General features: G+C 46.8%; 1 protein-coding gene across 7 annotated transcripts in view; it reads right to left on the bottom strand.

Moving 5' to 3' along the window:
* The window catches only part of KALRN (kalirin RhoGEF kinase), a 660,588-nt gene that overhangs the window by 29,285 nt on the left and 613,732 nt on the right, over window positions 1-17,571 (bottom strand). For 4 of the 7 annotated variants that reach the window (XM_041002785.1, XM_041002786.1, XM_041002787.1 and 1 more), the window contains 7 exons: window positions 16,964-17,041; window positions 13,667-13,852; window positions 12,733-12,904; window positions 8,031-8,272; window positions 6,941-7,194; window positions 3,115-3,238; window positions 1,915-1,974 (listed from right to left, as the gene is read on the bottom strand). In XM_041002785.1, coding sequence (XP_040858719.1) covers window positions 1,915-1,974; window positions 3,115-3,238; window positions 6,941-7,194; window positions 8,031-8,272; window positions 12,733-12,904; window positions 13,667-13,852; window positions 16,964-17,041 — 1,116 coding nt within the window. Of the gene's footprint in view, window positions 1-1,914; window positions 1,975-3,114; window positions 3,239-6,936; window positions 7,195-8,030; window positions 8,273-12,732; window positions 12,905-13,666; window positions 13,853-16,963; window positions 17,042-17,571 lie in introns of those variants that run through there. The other 3 variants (XM_041002797.1, XM_041002796.1, XM_041002800.1) reach the window with 1 other exon arrangement.

Here is a 17,571-nt window from a genome sequence, read left to right as displayed (position 1 = left end):
ACTCGCGGCGGTCATTGCATTGACCAGCCAAGAACGAGGCCGGCAGCCAGCCTGGGACAGGTGTCCAGGAGGATCACATTGGTGGGACGTGGTCTTCAGGCGGTCGGGTCTTTAAGGTGCAGCTCTTCAGTGTGTGCTCTTGGCCACATCTCTCCATCTGCCATGCTTCTTATTTCCAGAAAATTCTTGTGTTGAACAGATGGACTTCCTCCACCTTGCATTTTTTCTTCATCTGAATCGTCTTTTGAGAATATGGAGCAAGCAGTGCCAAGATGCCTGCTCTGTCTCTGCCCCTGTGTGTGTGCTTCCAGTTATGCCCAAGAGAACCATCCATTTGAAAATGCTCACTGAAGGCTCAAAGGCTCTCTATGGATTGCACCACTTCACTCAGCCTATGCATGTTCCAAATGAATAAGGACCTTAAAAAGGCATCCAATTCACAAAGCAATGCTAAGATGAGCTACATGTAGAATGGAACACCTGGTTACATTCACATGGGTTGTTGATACCTAGTCCTGATACTTAATCACTTCTTCCTTTACAGAGGAGAGAAGGCAGTCTCTGGTTCTGCCTCAGTTCACCAGGCCTGGATAAGGCCCCAGATTGTCTCCCACAGCATGGATCCCAGGTTTTCTCCTTCCTTCTGTCTGACCTGCCTCTACTTGCAGCTATCTTGAGTGTGTGCTACCACTTAGCTTGGTTCTACAGAGGCACACAGCATCTTCAGGCTTACAGGTGCAGAGGTCCATTGGAGCAGGTGTCAAGCCATGAAGTGCAGGAGAGCAGAGCCACATTTCACTTGGCTTGCTCATTCTCTAAGACACAGGAAGGCTACATCCATCTCTGTCCTCACTGGAGCCCTGAGTTGATCCACATGTGCCAGGCTGAGCTCTGTGGCATGCAGTTATATCCCCAGCCATGGGGAGATGATTCTATTCCTGGCATAACTCCCATTTTCAACAACTTGTCTCTGGTTGGAGCCTGTTCACCTGGCTTATTCACAGGTGACTTGGGTATTGTGGTGGCTGTCACAATACAGTGACGATTGATTTGGGATTAGGTCAAATCATAATAAGAATAATAAATGTTCACCCAGTGGAGTGAAAAGCTGAGAGTTACAAAAAAAAAAAAAAAAAAAAAAAAGCTTTTAAAAAATATTCTCTGGTTTGTGCTTAGGGGAAATCTTTAAATTTTCATCAGTGTTTGGGGATAGGGATGGCTATCTGAGGGAAGGCCTGGCAATCTACCCTGGAAAAGAAAGCGCCAAGGACAGGCAGTTTGGGCTTGTGTCTAGTTCTCTTGTTTCTGGAAAGGTTTGGGGTTTCTCTTGGGGCTACACTTCCATGAACTCAGTGGGTTGGGAGGCCTTGGGAGTGGCCTGGAGGCTATCAGCTGGTGACAGGCAGTGTTGACGGACACACACACACAACTGAAGTCATGAGGGCACAAGAGAGCCCAGCAGCAGCAGAAAATGAGGAAGGGGAGGGTGAAAGGAAGGGAAGCAGAAGGGAGGGAAGCGGGAGGAACTAAACATTGAACAGGTTTTTCACTTTTAGCTCGAAGCCATTAGCCCATTACAGTGTCTCCTTCCATGCATCAAGGTTTCCAAGCTTCACACAAGGAAGTTGACTATTTCCTAAACAAAGCCATTCCTCCCAAAGATGCAACCTTTAAGCAAACATTCATGAAAACATCAACTTCTCTATTATGAAAAATACATCTAGTATTTTCTACCAACGTTGATTAAATTGTTCAATTGTTCTTCTTTTAGAACATTGGGTTGGGACACCCAGATGTGCCCCAACACCCCAACTTATCCTGGAATGGCTCATCCCCTTAGCAAGATCATTGTGAACAGAACACATCAACAAAGACAGTTGTTATAGCAAATAGGACAACAATAGCTGCTTCTACCTCCATGCTAGTATTAGGGTCAAGATCATCACACTCTGACTCCTCGGAACTGTTGGTCTCCTTGGTGGCCAGCATGAGGAAGGGGGGAGAGAAAGAACACAGTTAGAACACAAGCAGCTGTGGCTAGAAGCAGAGGAGAACTTCAGAGTAGCAGCGACGATGGGAAATTGGGCAGAAAGGAAAAAAAAAAAAACACCAACAAAATGCAACCTAGGTGCTTCTCAGGTGAGAGTGCCCGTCACCCAGGGCTGCAGCATGCTCCTGCTGTCAGGGAGTGGGGCTGGGACTGGCCGTGACCGCATCACCGGAACTAATGATGGAGGCGAGTGAATGGAGCGGGGAAGTGCTGTGGAGCTTGAACGGCTGACTTCCGTGAAGCTGAAGTTCCCAGATGAGGGTGAAGGGGACAAACAATTTCTTTTCCCCAAAGAAGACATTTGATTGGGTTTTTTGGTTGTCCTTACTTGGTTTGACAAAGGGCCATGCAGATCATCACAGTTCCAACAACATGAGATAATCAGTGCCTAATTTCTATGGTCCAGAGGTAGATTTTCCACCACAGGACTGAATTTCAAGAAAGCCAATTTTTATTGCATGAGGGAAAGCAAGGCCTGCTCAGCATCCAATCCATGAGTGATTCAAATAAAGTAGCAGGTGGGTTATTACCAATGGGGGTGGCACCAAGGTCGGGGGAAGTCAAGGAAAATGGCCTGGGGTTGATGTCTTAATTCTGGGGAAAAGAAATACAACTTGGTCAAGGATGCAGCAGCTCTTACATTGCAAACCTTGGCCTTCGTGGGGTTGGGAGTTTAGAAGGCATCCCTCAACCCTTGTAACCTGCATGTATCCCCTTCCCTGGGGTACCGAACGGGCTGCTTGGAGGAACTGAATATGAACCAAGCATCTTGCACGTCTGAGAGAATAAATGCTGCAGATAATTTCACTATCAAACATCTGCATCATAACAGACAAAGATATAAAAGAAAACAGAGGAGGTACTTACTTGAATTGAAGTTGCCAGGAAAAATTAAAAAATAATAAATTGATCTAGCATGCAAATTCCTGCTAAACTACTTCCCCTTTTCCTTCCCAAACTGGGAACAAAGGAACATCCCAATCCACCCAGATTTTGCTTTGTGAGAATACTGCCAAGTGGGAGTGGAGGAGAGGTGGGACGCAGCTCCCGGATCCCTTACTCACTTTAACAGAGACTTTGCTGCCCAGAATATCCTTGGGTTTACGAGGCCCTGTGGCTTCATTTTTACCCGTGTTCTCCACTTCTGCCCGCTTTCTCATGCGTAGAGTATGCCATGAACATGACTTCCTGTTGTACCAAAAAATGCACCAATCAAAATTGCAGGTCAGGGCAAGAGTGAGGTGGTAGGCAAACACGCGGCCATGGATGAGTCGGCAGGTGAGCTGCTTCAGTCAAGGCCCCGCTTTGGAGCCCTCAGCCTGAATTGCCAGTTCCTATAGGGGCCTGCCCTCATGGCTGATGATGAGGGACCCAGCAGGAACTCTCATCCCTCTGTGATAGATGCCCAAGGGTGACTGCAGCATTGGAAGTAATGGGTGGTGCAGGATACATGTCCTCTGATGGCATAGTACATGGGGGAAGAGCAGGGCTAAGGTCTAGAAACGGAAATGCAGGATAGATAAATGTTCTAGAGTGGACAGGCGACAGGTGCTTTCCCATGGCCAGGCACACACTCTCCTGACCTCCCCATAGGCTAGTTCTGATGTTTCCATTTCATTAGCAGTTAGTACAGCATGACCACTCCCCAACGCTGCAGGATACAGGATTTTGCTGGTGCATCAACAGTTGAGCATGCACATTTACCTGGGCATTTTAGGGAGAGGGGTTTTCCAGTCTCTATTCTTTACATCACTCAATATTGAATACAAGAATTTATCACCCACTCTGAGGACCTAGAGTTGTGCAGTTGGGACAAGACCCTATGGGAGGTAGGAGTGGCCATACCCTTTCAAGCTGTGTGGCTTGAGAGCTACTTCTTCAAAGAAAGAGGTGCTAAGAGGGACCAAGTTTGTGACAGTGCAGTTAAGCTGCTTGTGATACCGTCATCTCATCCTGGAGTGTTAGTATGGGACCTGGCTGCTGTGCTTCCAATGCTGCTTCCTCCTAATATGTTTGGAAAGACAGTGGAAAACAATCCTTAAAATTAGGTTCCTGCCACCCACGTGGGAAACTGGAGTGGATATCCTTGCTCCTGGCTTTGGCCTGGCTGGTCCAGACCTAGTTGTTGCAGCCATTTGATGTGTGAGCCAGGGGATGGAAGATCTGTCACCTGCCTTTTAAATAAATACCATGTTTTAAAAGTTGCCTTTTAAAATGTAGAGCTCTTGAGTTGCACCTGTATCAGGACTCTATGATTGCCACCCAAGTCCCAAACAGCACTGGTGATCCTGGGAGGCGTCATCAATTTGGAGTGTGTTCACCTGGTTTGGATGAAGTATTAATGACTGTCTGGACTATGAGAAGCCTGTGTCCAAGGATTCCATGACAAGAGTCGCCATTCAAGGGAGGCACATGTGAAACTTAGGAAGAAAGAGAAGGTTCCCAAATACAGAACAGCTCCTCCATCCCTCACCACATGTTAGGACTTTTAGGCTATCTTGAAGAAGGTGTTACCCCAACATATGTACATATCATTCAACACACAGGCTCCACGGGTGACTTTCCAGGCAGGACAAAGCAATGAGAGCCACGTTTTGCAGAAGAGGGCTCCCTCAAAGGCCAGAACGTCTCCATGCTGGGGTGGGGGGGAGGGGAGTTGTCTAGGACCCCTGCGCCTGAGAATGGGGAATGGAAGCTCTCTTTGATGCTATCACCCTGTTAACCTAGACATCCAGCACATGTTTATAAGCCAGATCTGCTCCTGGCTCCAGTCAGGTAGGTTTCTGACCACCACCATTCTTTCCCTCATCCCCAACCCCTCAAAACAAACAAATAAATAAACAACAACAACAACAAACCAGAACAGACAGCAGTGTGCATGTGTGTGTATGTGTGATGGGGGTGTTGTTGTCATGTTTCATTAAAACTTTCTGGGATATTCAGAGTACTTAGTGAGAAACCAGGAGTATTAAAAGTAGTTTTCAGCAGGCAGGCTCACAGTGAACCAGTGGCCAGGAAGAATCATCCTGTTTTCTTTCCAGAAGAGTTTGTCATCATGGGTTGGGGAACTTCCATCTCTCAGCCACAGGCCTGAAGATTGATGTGATGTGGACACAACAGCTTCAGCGACATGGACTCTGCAGGCAATCTGTAACCAACTCTGACCTCTGTGGCCTTGGCAGGCCCTTGTGGACAGTGTGGGGAGCGTGCATCCCTGACCAACAGTGACCATCCCCTGGGCAGAGGGGGCTGACACAAAACCACGATGACCAATGTGCATTTCCAGCTGTGTTGTTTCCCCAGCATGGCACCCTTACCTTCCCTCTCACCCACCACGGAAGGTATGAATAGGCGCCCAGTACACCCACTTAGTGCCTGGATCATCAGAGTGCAAATCATTAAGAGGCAGCTCTGCACAGGGTTTAGAGGAATAAGAACCTCAGCACTTTGAGGGCCTTTATTCTTACAAGGACCCCTCAAGCCAGGCTTTAGAATATAACTAGCAGGACTAATTATCCCTTAGGGTTACCACTGATTTCAAGCTGGGCCTGCAGCTGCTGAGCAAGGTCAGGATGGTGTGGGTAGCAACTCTATTCTCCTGGTTTAAATAAAGGACCAAGGCAGGAAGCTTCTGCTGGTGCCACTGCTCAGGGAGCCTCATATGCCCTGGGGGACCACCTTCCATGGGTGACCATAAGTATGGAAAGTAGCTGTGGGTGCAAACCAAACATGGCTCCTACTCACTAGTGGCTCATTGATGTCAGAACTTCAAGGTTGCCCAGTTGCTGGGAATGCCCTGGACAGCATACAGTTGGTCTCGTTCCTCATCTCAGGAGTTAGAGAAAACCAACAGAGGGGCTGTTTGGAAGGGAATGCCAGGGTTGGAGCCCCACACACAAAATTACTTTCTGTGTAGGAAAAGCTGCCAATGCCTTCAACCAACTGCTAAATATTAGACAATGAAAGAGAGAGAGAGAAAAAAAAGAATCTGAGAATAGTGAAACCGGGAGGAGGGGGGCAGAAAGGGTCAACTAGTCTTTCACTTCATTAAAACATGCTCATGGTGCAAATTTATTTTACATATTTAAAATAGTACATTTAAAATGACTAGTTACATTACAGGTACAATGATGAACATTGTGACTTGCCATTGTATTGTACAACCTGACTTCATCCAAGTGGGTCTTTAAATAGTGCAAAAACACGTTATACAGGAATGTGTTTGGAAGGGTCTTCGCAACCAAATGAAGGAGAAGAAATATTTTACAAATTACCATGAACATATATTAAAGTGACAAGGGGTTAAGAGGGGTGGGGACATTAAAAAAGTTACAATCTGTACACAGAGGAATTGCCACAGACGACCAAAAAGTTCCCTCTCTCCTGGGAGAAGCAGCAGGCCTCTGACCTTGATGGGTCTGGCGTTTTGTGCTAAGGTAAATTTTTGGTGTCAATCAAAAAAAATATAATATATATCTCCATAACTTCATACAATATAAATAGAAGTCCAGTCCAGTGAGTCCTGTGTTGGGGCAAATGGAGCAACGGAAGGCATGCCTTTTGTCACCTAGGGGTTCAGTAGGGTTCTTGGCTTAACAAATTGGAGGGGGAAAAAAAAAGAGAGGGAGAAATAATGAACAGAAAATTACCAACAAAAAGGGAAGAAAAACCACCACCACCAACCAAAACCCAAAACGATTCAGCCTAGATGCCCCATGTGTGTGTTCTGGCACTCCAACTTTGGGTCCAGTGGTACTGATGCGAACAAGCAGAATTCCCTACCATGCTTTTCTGTACTTTTGGGTTCTGGTGTTTGTCTTTACTTTTTAAAATTATTATTATTTTTAAATCCACCTTCTCTTCTCCCAGGGAAGCCACCAAGGCACTTACTTGATGCTGCCATCACTATTTTCTGCTGCTGTGGTGGCTTTGGTGAGCGGTGCCAGGATGCTGCCTGGGACCCAACCCTCAGCCGCTGGGGAGTGGTCACTGGCTGGCTGGTACACCAGGCACATGTTCTGTTGGTTGATGGTGAGGACCTGCACCACCTCCCCTTGGCTCACACAAATCTCATTCTCCTTCAGTGCATAGTAATCTTTGATCACAGTCATGGAGGAAGTTCCGTTGCAGCCTCCCAGGTCATTCTGCTAGGAGACAGGGTAAAAAGGAGACACACGCACACACATACACAGAGGCTTGTTCACATGGGCGTACTCCACAGCTTTCTGCAGGGTTTAAGGCCAAATCACCCCCAAGCAGGGGTGGGGGCAGGGGATGCCAGATGCATTTTGCAGCAATGCCAGCAGGTGCAGTGCAAAATGTGCTCTGAAAGTGTACTGAAACCTGACTGAAGTTAGTTGCTAAGGTTCTAAAAAGCCAAGTGGCATAATTGAGAACAGAAACTAGATTTGTCCCTAATTTAGTCATTTCCCCATCTTTCTTATTCCTACTACCTTGTAGGGTTCAAAAGGAGCCCAGGAGACTAGATTCCCTGGTTAAATCCTCACAGTGATATTTGAACTGTGGGTACATGTGATAAACGTATAATGGGAGACTGCCCTTTCCCATTCAGACACTGATGATCAGCTCGCCCTTCGGTTTTAGCTGTGGGATGGGGAAGAGCTGTGAGCTCATGTCAGCAGGCATTCAAGGTAGACTGTCATGGAAAAGGGCAAGCTGCCGAAGTCATGCAAAAGTTATAATTTTTAGGTGGTCTATACCACAACTTATCTATTTGATGTAAATTGTCTACTTTCACAAGTGCCATTACAATAACACCATAAATAAATATCACATAGTATGTCTGAGACTCAGAGACCTGGCTTAATTTACTCAACTTACAGGGGAAGACAGAGAAATAACAGAGTATTTTGTGGACTATCCTCGCTAAGATAATCAGAACATGAAAGATGCTATTTCCTGAAGCGATCCTTAAGACTCCGTCCTTCTAGGTGGGTGGGTGTAATCTGTCGGCACTTACCTTGTTGCTGCCCTCGAACTTGTCCCCAGGCTGGTGGTAGTCGAACCCTGGACTGCCATTGGAGGTAGATATCTTCAGGGGTGGCAGAGGTGGGTTATAGCTAGAGCCCTTTGGCGGCTTCTCGGAGCCCACGGAGCCAGAGGAGTAGGGCCTGGGACTGGCTTGGGGAGCCCTGGCAGGCTGTGATCTCATCACTGCTGTGCTCCTCTCCTTCCGTTGATACTCAATGGGCGACTGAAGTGCTGCAGGATAAAGCAGGCTGTCACTCCCAGCTTTGGGAACCCCACAGGAATGTAGAGGCCCCTGAGGGGTTTTATACCAGGCTAATGGGGGCATACTGAAGAGGATACCACCTTTTGCTTTGAAGGAGCTGTGCAAATGAAGACACCTATGTAATGAACATGTACACACAGAATGATCCACTCGAGGTACATAATATGGAGGGAGAGAAGGTTCTGCTGCCTTGTATGGGTGAGTGCACATGCAGAGCATGTGTGGGTGGTGGTGGCTGAAGACAGATGGACTGTAGCTGGACCCAGGCACTTCAGACAGCAGAAAGGAAGCAAATGTGGAGGAACGGGGTGCAGTCAGATGACCTGGGCATGCAGTCATGGGTCCTCCGTTGTGGAAGGGGAGACAAAACAGTTAAGGGGCATGTGAGATTCCATGACATGAAAGACCTAGAAAGCCAGGTCAAAGAGGCTGGGCTTTCTGAAAATGCTAAAAAGTGACTAGATTCAATGAACTATAAAGCTTCTAATCAGATTCTAGTATCAGAGACACATTTTATTTGAAGGACCTTCATTTTGTAGCGGTTAGGAGGCTGGATTAGAAAGAGACCAAGGGCTTCTTGTTGAAGCTAGGGGTATGGGACAAAATCAAGCGAGGGGGTGGGGTGGGGGTCCCCTGGGAGCAGGACTGGGGAAGGCGGAGCAGATCCAGTTAACAACAACTGTAAAGGAGGACATGGCACTGCCAGCCCGGGTGAGAGGAACGCGCAAGAATGGAGGCTGCAAAGGACATGGGGGACAGAACAGCTGGGCTGGTGGGAAAGATGTGAACTTTGCTTTACTGGGTCTTAGATAACAAAGTTCCAGGATCTGAGAACTAAAGAGGTACAGCCAGGCTAATGCCACGGGTCAAATTCTGTAAGAATGACTTCAAGGGTTGGCCCAATTATGTTGCTTTTATCAGTAATCACAGTAACAGCTATATAAGTGGGTTAACAGCTGGGGCCCAGCAAACCTCCAGTTCTAATGCTATTTCTACATTGAGCTGCTTATGCTTCAATAGGAGTCAACACAAGCCCACACTTTCTCCCCATCTGAGGTCTCAGGAAGGGAAGACTGGCTCAGAGCTGTCTGTGTGTGTCTTTGTGAGAGCCAGCCTGGCCCTGGTCCCTCATCACATCCTTGTCTCTGGAGAGTGTCAGAGGATCCAACAGCCTGCCAGAGCTCAGCCTCCCTGCCTGCAGGGCCTTGTGTGGGCATTCAATGTTTAGGTAATGATAACCTAGATCAGGAATACCTTCACCATCAGCTAAAATTAGAAGAAAGGGCTCAGGGACCCATGCAGAAATTCAATCACTGGCTGTGCCTAAAGAAGTGCAGTTCCAAGTTTTAAGTACACAGTAAAGGGTCATGATTATGAAGTAGCTCTATCAAACTGACTTTATGAATCAATCCATAGTCATCATAGGTACCATCTTATGTTAGGCTCTAATTGAGTTAAAGAGAGTTATGCCTTCTTATTCTTCCTAAGCTACAGAGAACACTGGCATTCATGCAATTTGCTTAACGAAGGTCTTAGGATCAGGGAAGCTGCACGTCTCTGAGAGGGCTTGTTTTTGGCTCATGGGCACATACATTTTTCTGATAGGATTCGTTCATTTGGGCCTGGTGTGAGGGCTCAATGGCTGTATTCCCAACTTGCAAGTGTCAGGATCCCTTATGGCCTGAGATATCAGCAGAGGATGACCCAAAGCCTGGGACCCTATACCTGCATGGAAAACCCAGAAGTGGCTCCTGGCTTCAGATTGACTCAGCTCTGGCCACGGCAGCCATCTAGGGAGTGAAGCAGAGGATGAAAGCTCTTTCTCTGTCTTTCCTTCTCTTTGACCTGCCTTTCCAATAAAAAAAAATTCATTCATTCAAAAGGCAGAATGACGGAGAAAGGGAAAGAGGTAGAGGAGGAGGAAGGCAGAGATGAAAGGGAGGGAGAGAAGGGGAAAAAGGAGAGAGAGAGAGAGAGATATGTTTTATCTGCTGCTTGACTTCCAAACTGGCCTAATGTCCAGGCTGGGCCACACCAAATCTATGAGCCTAGAATTCCACCTAGGTCTCCCATGTGTGTGGCTGGGTCCCAGGTATTTGAGCCATCTTCTGCACCTTTTCCAAGGTACATTAGCAGGGAGCTATATCACAAGTTGTGCACCTAGATTTGAACTGGCACTCCAGTATGGGATGCTGGTGTTATAAGCAGTGGCTTAACCTACTGTGCCATTATGATGAGCTTCAGGGTACAGTGTCATATACCTGATCCTATTTCTTTCTTTGCTTTGTTCGCTATGGAGCTCATAAACCAATGTGTGGCCCACCAGTAGCAATTATACTGTAATTTTGTGATTAGACATCTCACCGTAAGTTCTACAGCTCTGGGTTCAAGTCTATCAACGTCTGCTTTTGGGACTTGGAACAACTTCCTTAACTTCTCTCTATTTCCTTTTCCTCTCCTGAAAAACAATACTTCCATTTCTATGCTGACATGAGGATTAAATGTGAAAAAAACAAAGTGAAACGCTCCACACAGTGCCTGGTACCGAATAATGGACTTTGCCTGTAGGAGCCAATATTGTCAATTATATTATTTCTGGTTCCAACTTATTATCTTACTTTTATTGTTTTTTGTCTTGAATTGATGAACTTGAAATTCTTATTCCAATTCAGTCTATCAGGAATTCCTAATTAATGGAATACAATTTAAATGGGTATATTTTATATATTATTTTTTATATAAAATTAGACTTCTAGAATGAGAAAGAACCCTACAGATCACTCAGCATACTATCTTTCACCAAGGTGCTCTGTGAAGAGGGCACATGTCTGTATATAAAAGTGCTTTGGAATCTGGTGTTCTATCTTAAAAAGTCACAGTGCACTGGAACAAAAGTTCTTATATATACAAATACAAACATGTTGTGTTAAATTCCTTATCATGGAGTAAAATAGGCTGTAAGGGTGGGGGGCCCCACATCTGGGTGGCAGTACTGCTGATTCACTATAACACACAGCAGCGCAAATCCACATAGCTGCCATTAACTCTCCTTGTGCAAAGCTGAGTCAACTGAGTGCCGAAGGACCTCAACTCTCATGCTACCTTTTATCTTTCTCTAGTTCCATGCTAGACGTGGGGCAAGAGCTGGGTTTGCATCCTCTGAAAGACTACAGATGCCAGTACTGGCAGGAAGAGGTGACCTACCTGAGGCAGTGTGTGAGTGTACATGTGTGTACCTATGTGTGCATACATGACCATAGAGTGCAGATGTCAGGCAGGCAACTGGCGGGATATCCAAAGGTGATTCTGTGAATATGTGTGTGTGTATGTATGTGCACATGCTACGTATGTAGTCACCTCCACATAGAGGCAGATCTCAGCACCCCTGTAGGGAGGGTGAGCACCTAAGTGCTTGTCCAATCTCTGAGTTTACTCTGTCACTCGTTCCATTTTGGTCTTCATACCTGAGCTCACTAACTTAGCAGATCAACAGTTTGCTAAGGCTGTCAACCTTCCTGCTAGCCTCCTCCCCACTGCCCTTCACGAGCCAAGCTCAATGTGAAGAAACTACCAGCAGGAGAGGAAATAAAGATACGCAAACAAGAAAGCAACTCCACTTCGGTTCACTCCTTTGTGTAGTCACCAATTTGTTCCTCAGGAGTTCTCAGGTATAGGGTAAATACTCCTTACTCAAGATGCTTGGGGCCAGACTGACAGTTCAAGTTTTTTTTTTTTTTTTTTTAAATTCTGGAATATTTGCATAGGCTCGGATCAGTGGATCATTCCTAATCATGAAATAAGAAATCTGATTAGCTCCACAAATCCAAAGCGTTTGAAGTATCAAAACAGGGCTCACAAAGGCCTTGGAATTCAGAGCATGTGACTTTCAGATTAAGGATGTTCAACCAACACTGCTGAGACTTAGAGCCAGCTATCACCTCTCCCTTCAAAGACGGAAGATCGGCTAGCAATGTAGGATCTCTCTTAGTGGAGAGTGGAGCAGGAATTTGGACGGATCACTCAAACTCTCAGTTATTTCCAGGTTCTTCTAGAGAGCCTGTGCAGCACTGGCCCTCACACCACCCAGTGGGAAAATGTGTCATTGAAAGATATCCCCCAACACACTGAGCATGTGCCCAGCTAAGACTTGTTATCTGTTGGAGGCAACCACAGAGCACCCAGGCTACGTACTATAGGTGGCTACTCCTTCTGTTGGAAAGACGGGACTTCCATCCCATCTTGTGTGTTCCACTTGCATGTTCAAGTTCAGAAGAATGCTACAATGTTTCTGAAAACTAGAAAGCTGGAATCCACATGAAATGTGATGTGGTCCTGCAGCTCCGCATGAGCTCAGACCCCAGAAGCTCCAAGGGTGTGAGTGTTAGGGTCCCCTGAAATGGCCCTCCTAGAAGCCAGGCTCGGGACATACCATTTAAGAAGTCTCGTTGTGTTTCTAAGACTTGGTTGATGTCCTGCACCCAGGCTTGCTGGATATCTGCATTGGCGGCTTGCAGGATGACCCTCTCGGAGGTCTCCCTGTTCATGAGTGCAAACTTGCAGGGGTCATTGTCGACATTCTCCTCCAGGACCAAGTAGTTCATCTGGAAGAAAAAAAGGCCATCCTTTTCATATGCGAGTGGCTTAGAAAAAAATCAGCAACATGCCAACATGCTGCTGGGTTTTTAATGTCAGAAGTTTCCCAATTTTTCCCAGGGAGATACTATGGGTTCTTCTTTCAGTAACAGGATCCCAGGGAACCTGTGGGATTGTGCTGGAGGCTGGTCCTTGGCTCATCTCTTTTTACTGTCCTTTAAGTATGTGCATTCTGGATTTTCTTTCCTTCTTTCATGATTTATTTGTTTGAAAGGCAGTGTGTCAGAAAGAGAGAGGAGGGGAGAGAGAGGCAAAGAGAAGAGATCTCTTATGTACTGGTTCATTCCTCAAAGGGCTAGAGTAGTCATGGCCGAGCTAGCCCAAAGCCAGGAACCAGGAACTCCAACCAGGTCTCCCATGTGCATGGCTTAAGCACTTGGTTGTTTCCTAGGTGCATAAACAGGGAACAGGGTGGAAAGTGGAGCAGCTGGGACTAAAGCTGGTGCTCATATAGGACTCTGGCCTGATAGGTAGCAGCTTAATAACTGCTGTGCCACAATGCCAGACAGGTTTCAGGTTTTTGCATTAAGGATGTTCAACCTGTACTAGTGAAATTCAGAGTTAGCTTCCTCTCTAAAGTTGAAGCCTGGGCTGACATATCTGTATCCTCACCCTCTCACCCCGCCACCTCTCAGAGCCTGGACTTAGGGGAGGAACTTTCAGGAACTTGACTTTTGCTTACCCCTCTCCAGCCCCATGGGATGCCTCACCTTGATGCTCCTTTTGAACATGTAGCCAGGGGTCAGGGACCCCTTCCTGAGCAGCTCGCTGAAGATGACAATCTGCTCGAAGAGGAACACGCGCCTCTCCTTGGTCCGTGATTGCATGCCTGCATCTAGCTCGATCACGTAGAAGGTGTCCTGCTGTAGCAGCTTCCCCTGTGCCGTCAGGGTGCCCTGGCAGACAGAGGAGCCGAAGGGGAGTGAGGGAAGACAGGGAGATGGCCATGCCCTCTGGGGATCACAAACCACTGGCCTGATCCCCAAACTTTAGAGATCTAGTTAGACACTGAAATAGGACCTGCCCACCCAGCTGAGGTGTAGGCATAGCCACTTTTCTGCTCACACAAAGGCCTTGCAAGGAAAGGGAAGAAGGTGATGGAAACTGCTCCAGGAAAATGCCACACACTTAATAACCCCAAAGAGGTTCAGGAATTATCCTGGCCCTTCTTGTAAGTGACACTTGGGCAGACCTCAAAATGGTTGCTCTGTACATGCAGCTCTGAGAACTGGGCTTGTGCACTTCCCTGCAGCCTGGATAAGGGATCTGGGATGCTCTTATGGCCATGCATGTAGAGTTGACCTGTAGCCAAGAGAAGTGAAGCAAATGATCGAGCGAATTGGGTCCCTTCCTTCTCTTATCTTGGGATAGGGAAATCAGAAGCCTTAGTTTAGGCAGTCAGAAGGTGGAAAGTGAGGGTCCTCCTGTTTTACAATTTAGTAGATGATTTTCTGGGACCTGTGATCCAGCTCCCAGGCCTCCCAACTGAGGATGCGAGTCTGGCTGGCTCACCAGTTTCTTCTGTCACTTGAGACACATGTTACCATCTTAAAGAGAATATGGGAATACAAACCCTGCTGACATGCTTTTCCTTTTGCAATGACAGGCTTCTCACCCCCGAGATGGCTGTCCAAGCCTTCACCTGGAATACACTCTTTCTCAGGTGGTGCCTTTGGCTCTTTAGTGCCCACGTGGACCATTCCCTCCACGTGACGCTTTACTTCAAACAAACTCTGACACAGGGGTCATTTTTCTTTTTGTGTTTGCAAGAAAAACCTGCCCTCTGCTTGGCTCACGGCTCCTTCCTCCCAAGGTCAGTGGCTAAGCAAGGCTTATCTCTACCCTGGTCCAAAGTTAATATTAAGCCAGTGGCCAGCTCGCCAGGAAAGCTCTAAAAGCTCTCTCAATGTTGCACAAGGCCCTGATCCTGGGTATAATCCAGCTGACACTAAGGGGAGAGGTGGAGGATTTTGAGAAGGAGGGAGTGACTTTCTCCCAGATCCTAAGCCACAGAGGCAGGAACTGGAACATATGGTTGCTGTCCCTCCCAAGCAGCAGAAGGAATGCAGAATAGATTCTCTACACCTAGATGAAAACAGGAGATGGAATTCTTTCAAAAGAAAGAATGCTACATTCTGATGTGTGGCTCTTCACGGACACACAAACACACACACACGGAAAACATGTTTCCATGGGTCTGACTTGTGCCAGGGAACACAGCCAGAGACCATTCTTCCTGCCAGTGGTGGGTTCCTCCAGAGGCAAAGAGAAAGCCAAGCCAGACCCCTTCGCAGGAGACATGGGGAGCCCAACCTAAAGGAGGACTTGGTTTGCTCAGCATTGCCTCAGACCTGACGCAACACCAGGCAGAAAGTGGAAAGCCCCACCCAGCACAGCCAAAGGCAGGCCATGGAAGAGCTCAGGTGTGTTTCTGCTGAGTGACCCTTTTACAAGAATGATTTGGGTCTACCTTGGAGAACTGAGAACTTATGGAAAATAAACAGCAAAGACCCAATGGCTATTGTGTAGCTGCTGCCACAGTATGACATGGAAACCAGACTAGGATACACAGAATGGGCTGGAAGGGCAAGGAGGACAAGATTAGGTCATAAATCAAACTGATTAGCTCAAACCTGAATATAGCATCTCCTAAATTTACTTATACCACCAATGTCCTCCATAGCCCGTCTGTTCTACTTTATTCTAGTGTGGCTGGGATGTTGCAGGTGGGGAACCATTCCTTTCTTAATTGTCTGAACTTCTAGGAATTCCCTTTTCTAAAAAGAAACAATGTCACTTTAGGTTGGAGTATTATTGATAAACAGGATTAGACGATCTACATCTTTCCATAAAGGAACTAGCAACTATAACAGCCCAGTCAATGTGTCAGTCTCAATTTTTATCATATTAATATTTAAAGTGAATCATGTTTAGTTAACTCATGAGGTTTGGATGTAAACCAATAAGTCATTTATTGCAGTGTCAATTAGGAAAGTGAACTTGGCTCTTCAAAAGTTTGCTGTTGTGGGTTGAATCATGTCTCGCTGCTCCAGTGCATATGCTAAAATCCTGTAACCCCTAGGATCTCAAAATGCAACTTCACTGGGAGATGGGGTCTTTGTAGAGGTAGTCAGTTACAGTGAGGTCACTGGGGGGGGGGTCCTAAGATAATATGACCCATGTCTTCATAAAGCGCGGAAATCTGGATGCAGCATCACAGATGGAGGGAAGGTGATGTGCAGATACACGGAGAGGCAGTAGGAACTTGAAGGTGGAACCTGGAGACAAGAGGGACGCCTGGGACAGATCCCTCCCTCACAACCCTCAGCAGAAGCCATGTTACCAACACCTTGATCTCACGCCTTGAGTTGTAAAAATTGGGAAGTAATAAACCTTTGTGGTTCAGCCACTCAATTCTTGGGACTTGGTTCCTGCAGCCCTGGCCAACTAGCATATTCTAGTATGTTCTCTTCAGCTGATATACTGGGAGTGGAAGGGCACAAAGCTATCTTCTTAAAGACTTGATTCTTTTCTTTAAGAAATAGAAATGTGTCCTGTGATGTTTTAGAGCTTTAAATGTACAGCCAGGCATTAGATAATCCTTTCCTATTAGAGCTTGCCTTTTAATAAACAAACAAAACACAACAGAAGAGCACCTAGTTTCCCACTTAGATTCTACTTCCCTCACAGGATCCTGCTGCCCCTCACATTCCCTGCATTTTCCAAACAAGAAAGGAAGGAAGCTGTTGCTCGGCCCACTCATGAAGAGCTTTGGGTCTTTCCACCTTCTTAAAATTCTAACCGAAATTCGGCCAACTGCTGTGCAACTTCCTGTTTCTGCTCTCGCTGGACAGATTCCTAAACAGATGCATCTTCCTGGTTTGGGGACAAGGGCATCCACAGCAAGTGAGGAAGGCAGAGGAGAGAGGTTTCAAAGAGAAGAGGCCTTGATGGCCCAGGCTCCTGCGGTCAGGGGGGCAGAGCCTGAAGCGTTCTTGAGGGCTCACCTCATAGCCTTGCAGGCGTCCCAGATTCATCATGTCATTGCAGCGTTTGGGAACAAGGCACATTAACTCCACTGCTTTCTGTAAGAAAGAACCGCAATCGCTCAGGGGGCAGGACAGCACGCAGGAAGGACACTCTGGGTGAGTCAGGGAGGGGGAGAGGGATTTTGTGCCTCCCTAGAAGAGGACACCAATTTCTATCAGCCCAAGGTACTAACTACGTCAGAAAGCAGCCATGTGTGTGGGTGACGTTACCCAGCCTATCCTTTCCTTTCCTTCCCTCCTTCTGATGCTCCATTCCCTTTCCTTCTCCTATTTTCTTTCTTTTCTGTACGGCTTCCTGGCTGCACAAGCAATAGCTTAGCCTGACTTGTGAAACACTTATGGTTTTAACCGAAAATAACCTGCCCAAATGGTCTGTAACCTCTCTGACTTACAGTAATCCCCATGGTGACAGTATTTCAAAGGACTTCACTTGGGGGTAATCCTCTAGCTGGGAAGGGAATGAAAATGGAATACTTTACACGTCAAGAGCCAAGCAGCGCTCGGACTCATGGGTAATGCCGCACGTGGATTCGCTGTGCCATCGACACCTAACCTCTGAAGGACGG

This window comes from Ochotona curzoniae, unplaced genomic scaffold (assembly GCF_017591425.1).
Source record: "Ochotona curzoniae isolate NIBS_2020 unplaced genomic scaffold, NIBS_Ocur_1.0 scaffold_2587, whole genome shotgun sequence".
In the NCBI taxonomy this organism is placed as follows: Eukaryota; Metazoa; Chordata; class Mammalia; order Lagomorpha; family Ochotonidae; genus Ochotona; species Ochotona curzoniae.
The sequence above is the reverse complement of the archived record's forward strand: the minus strand, read 5'-3'. Positions and strand labels throughout refer to the sequence as shown.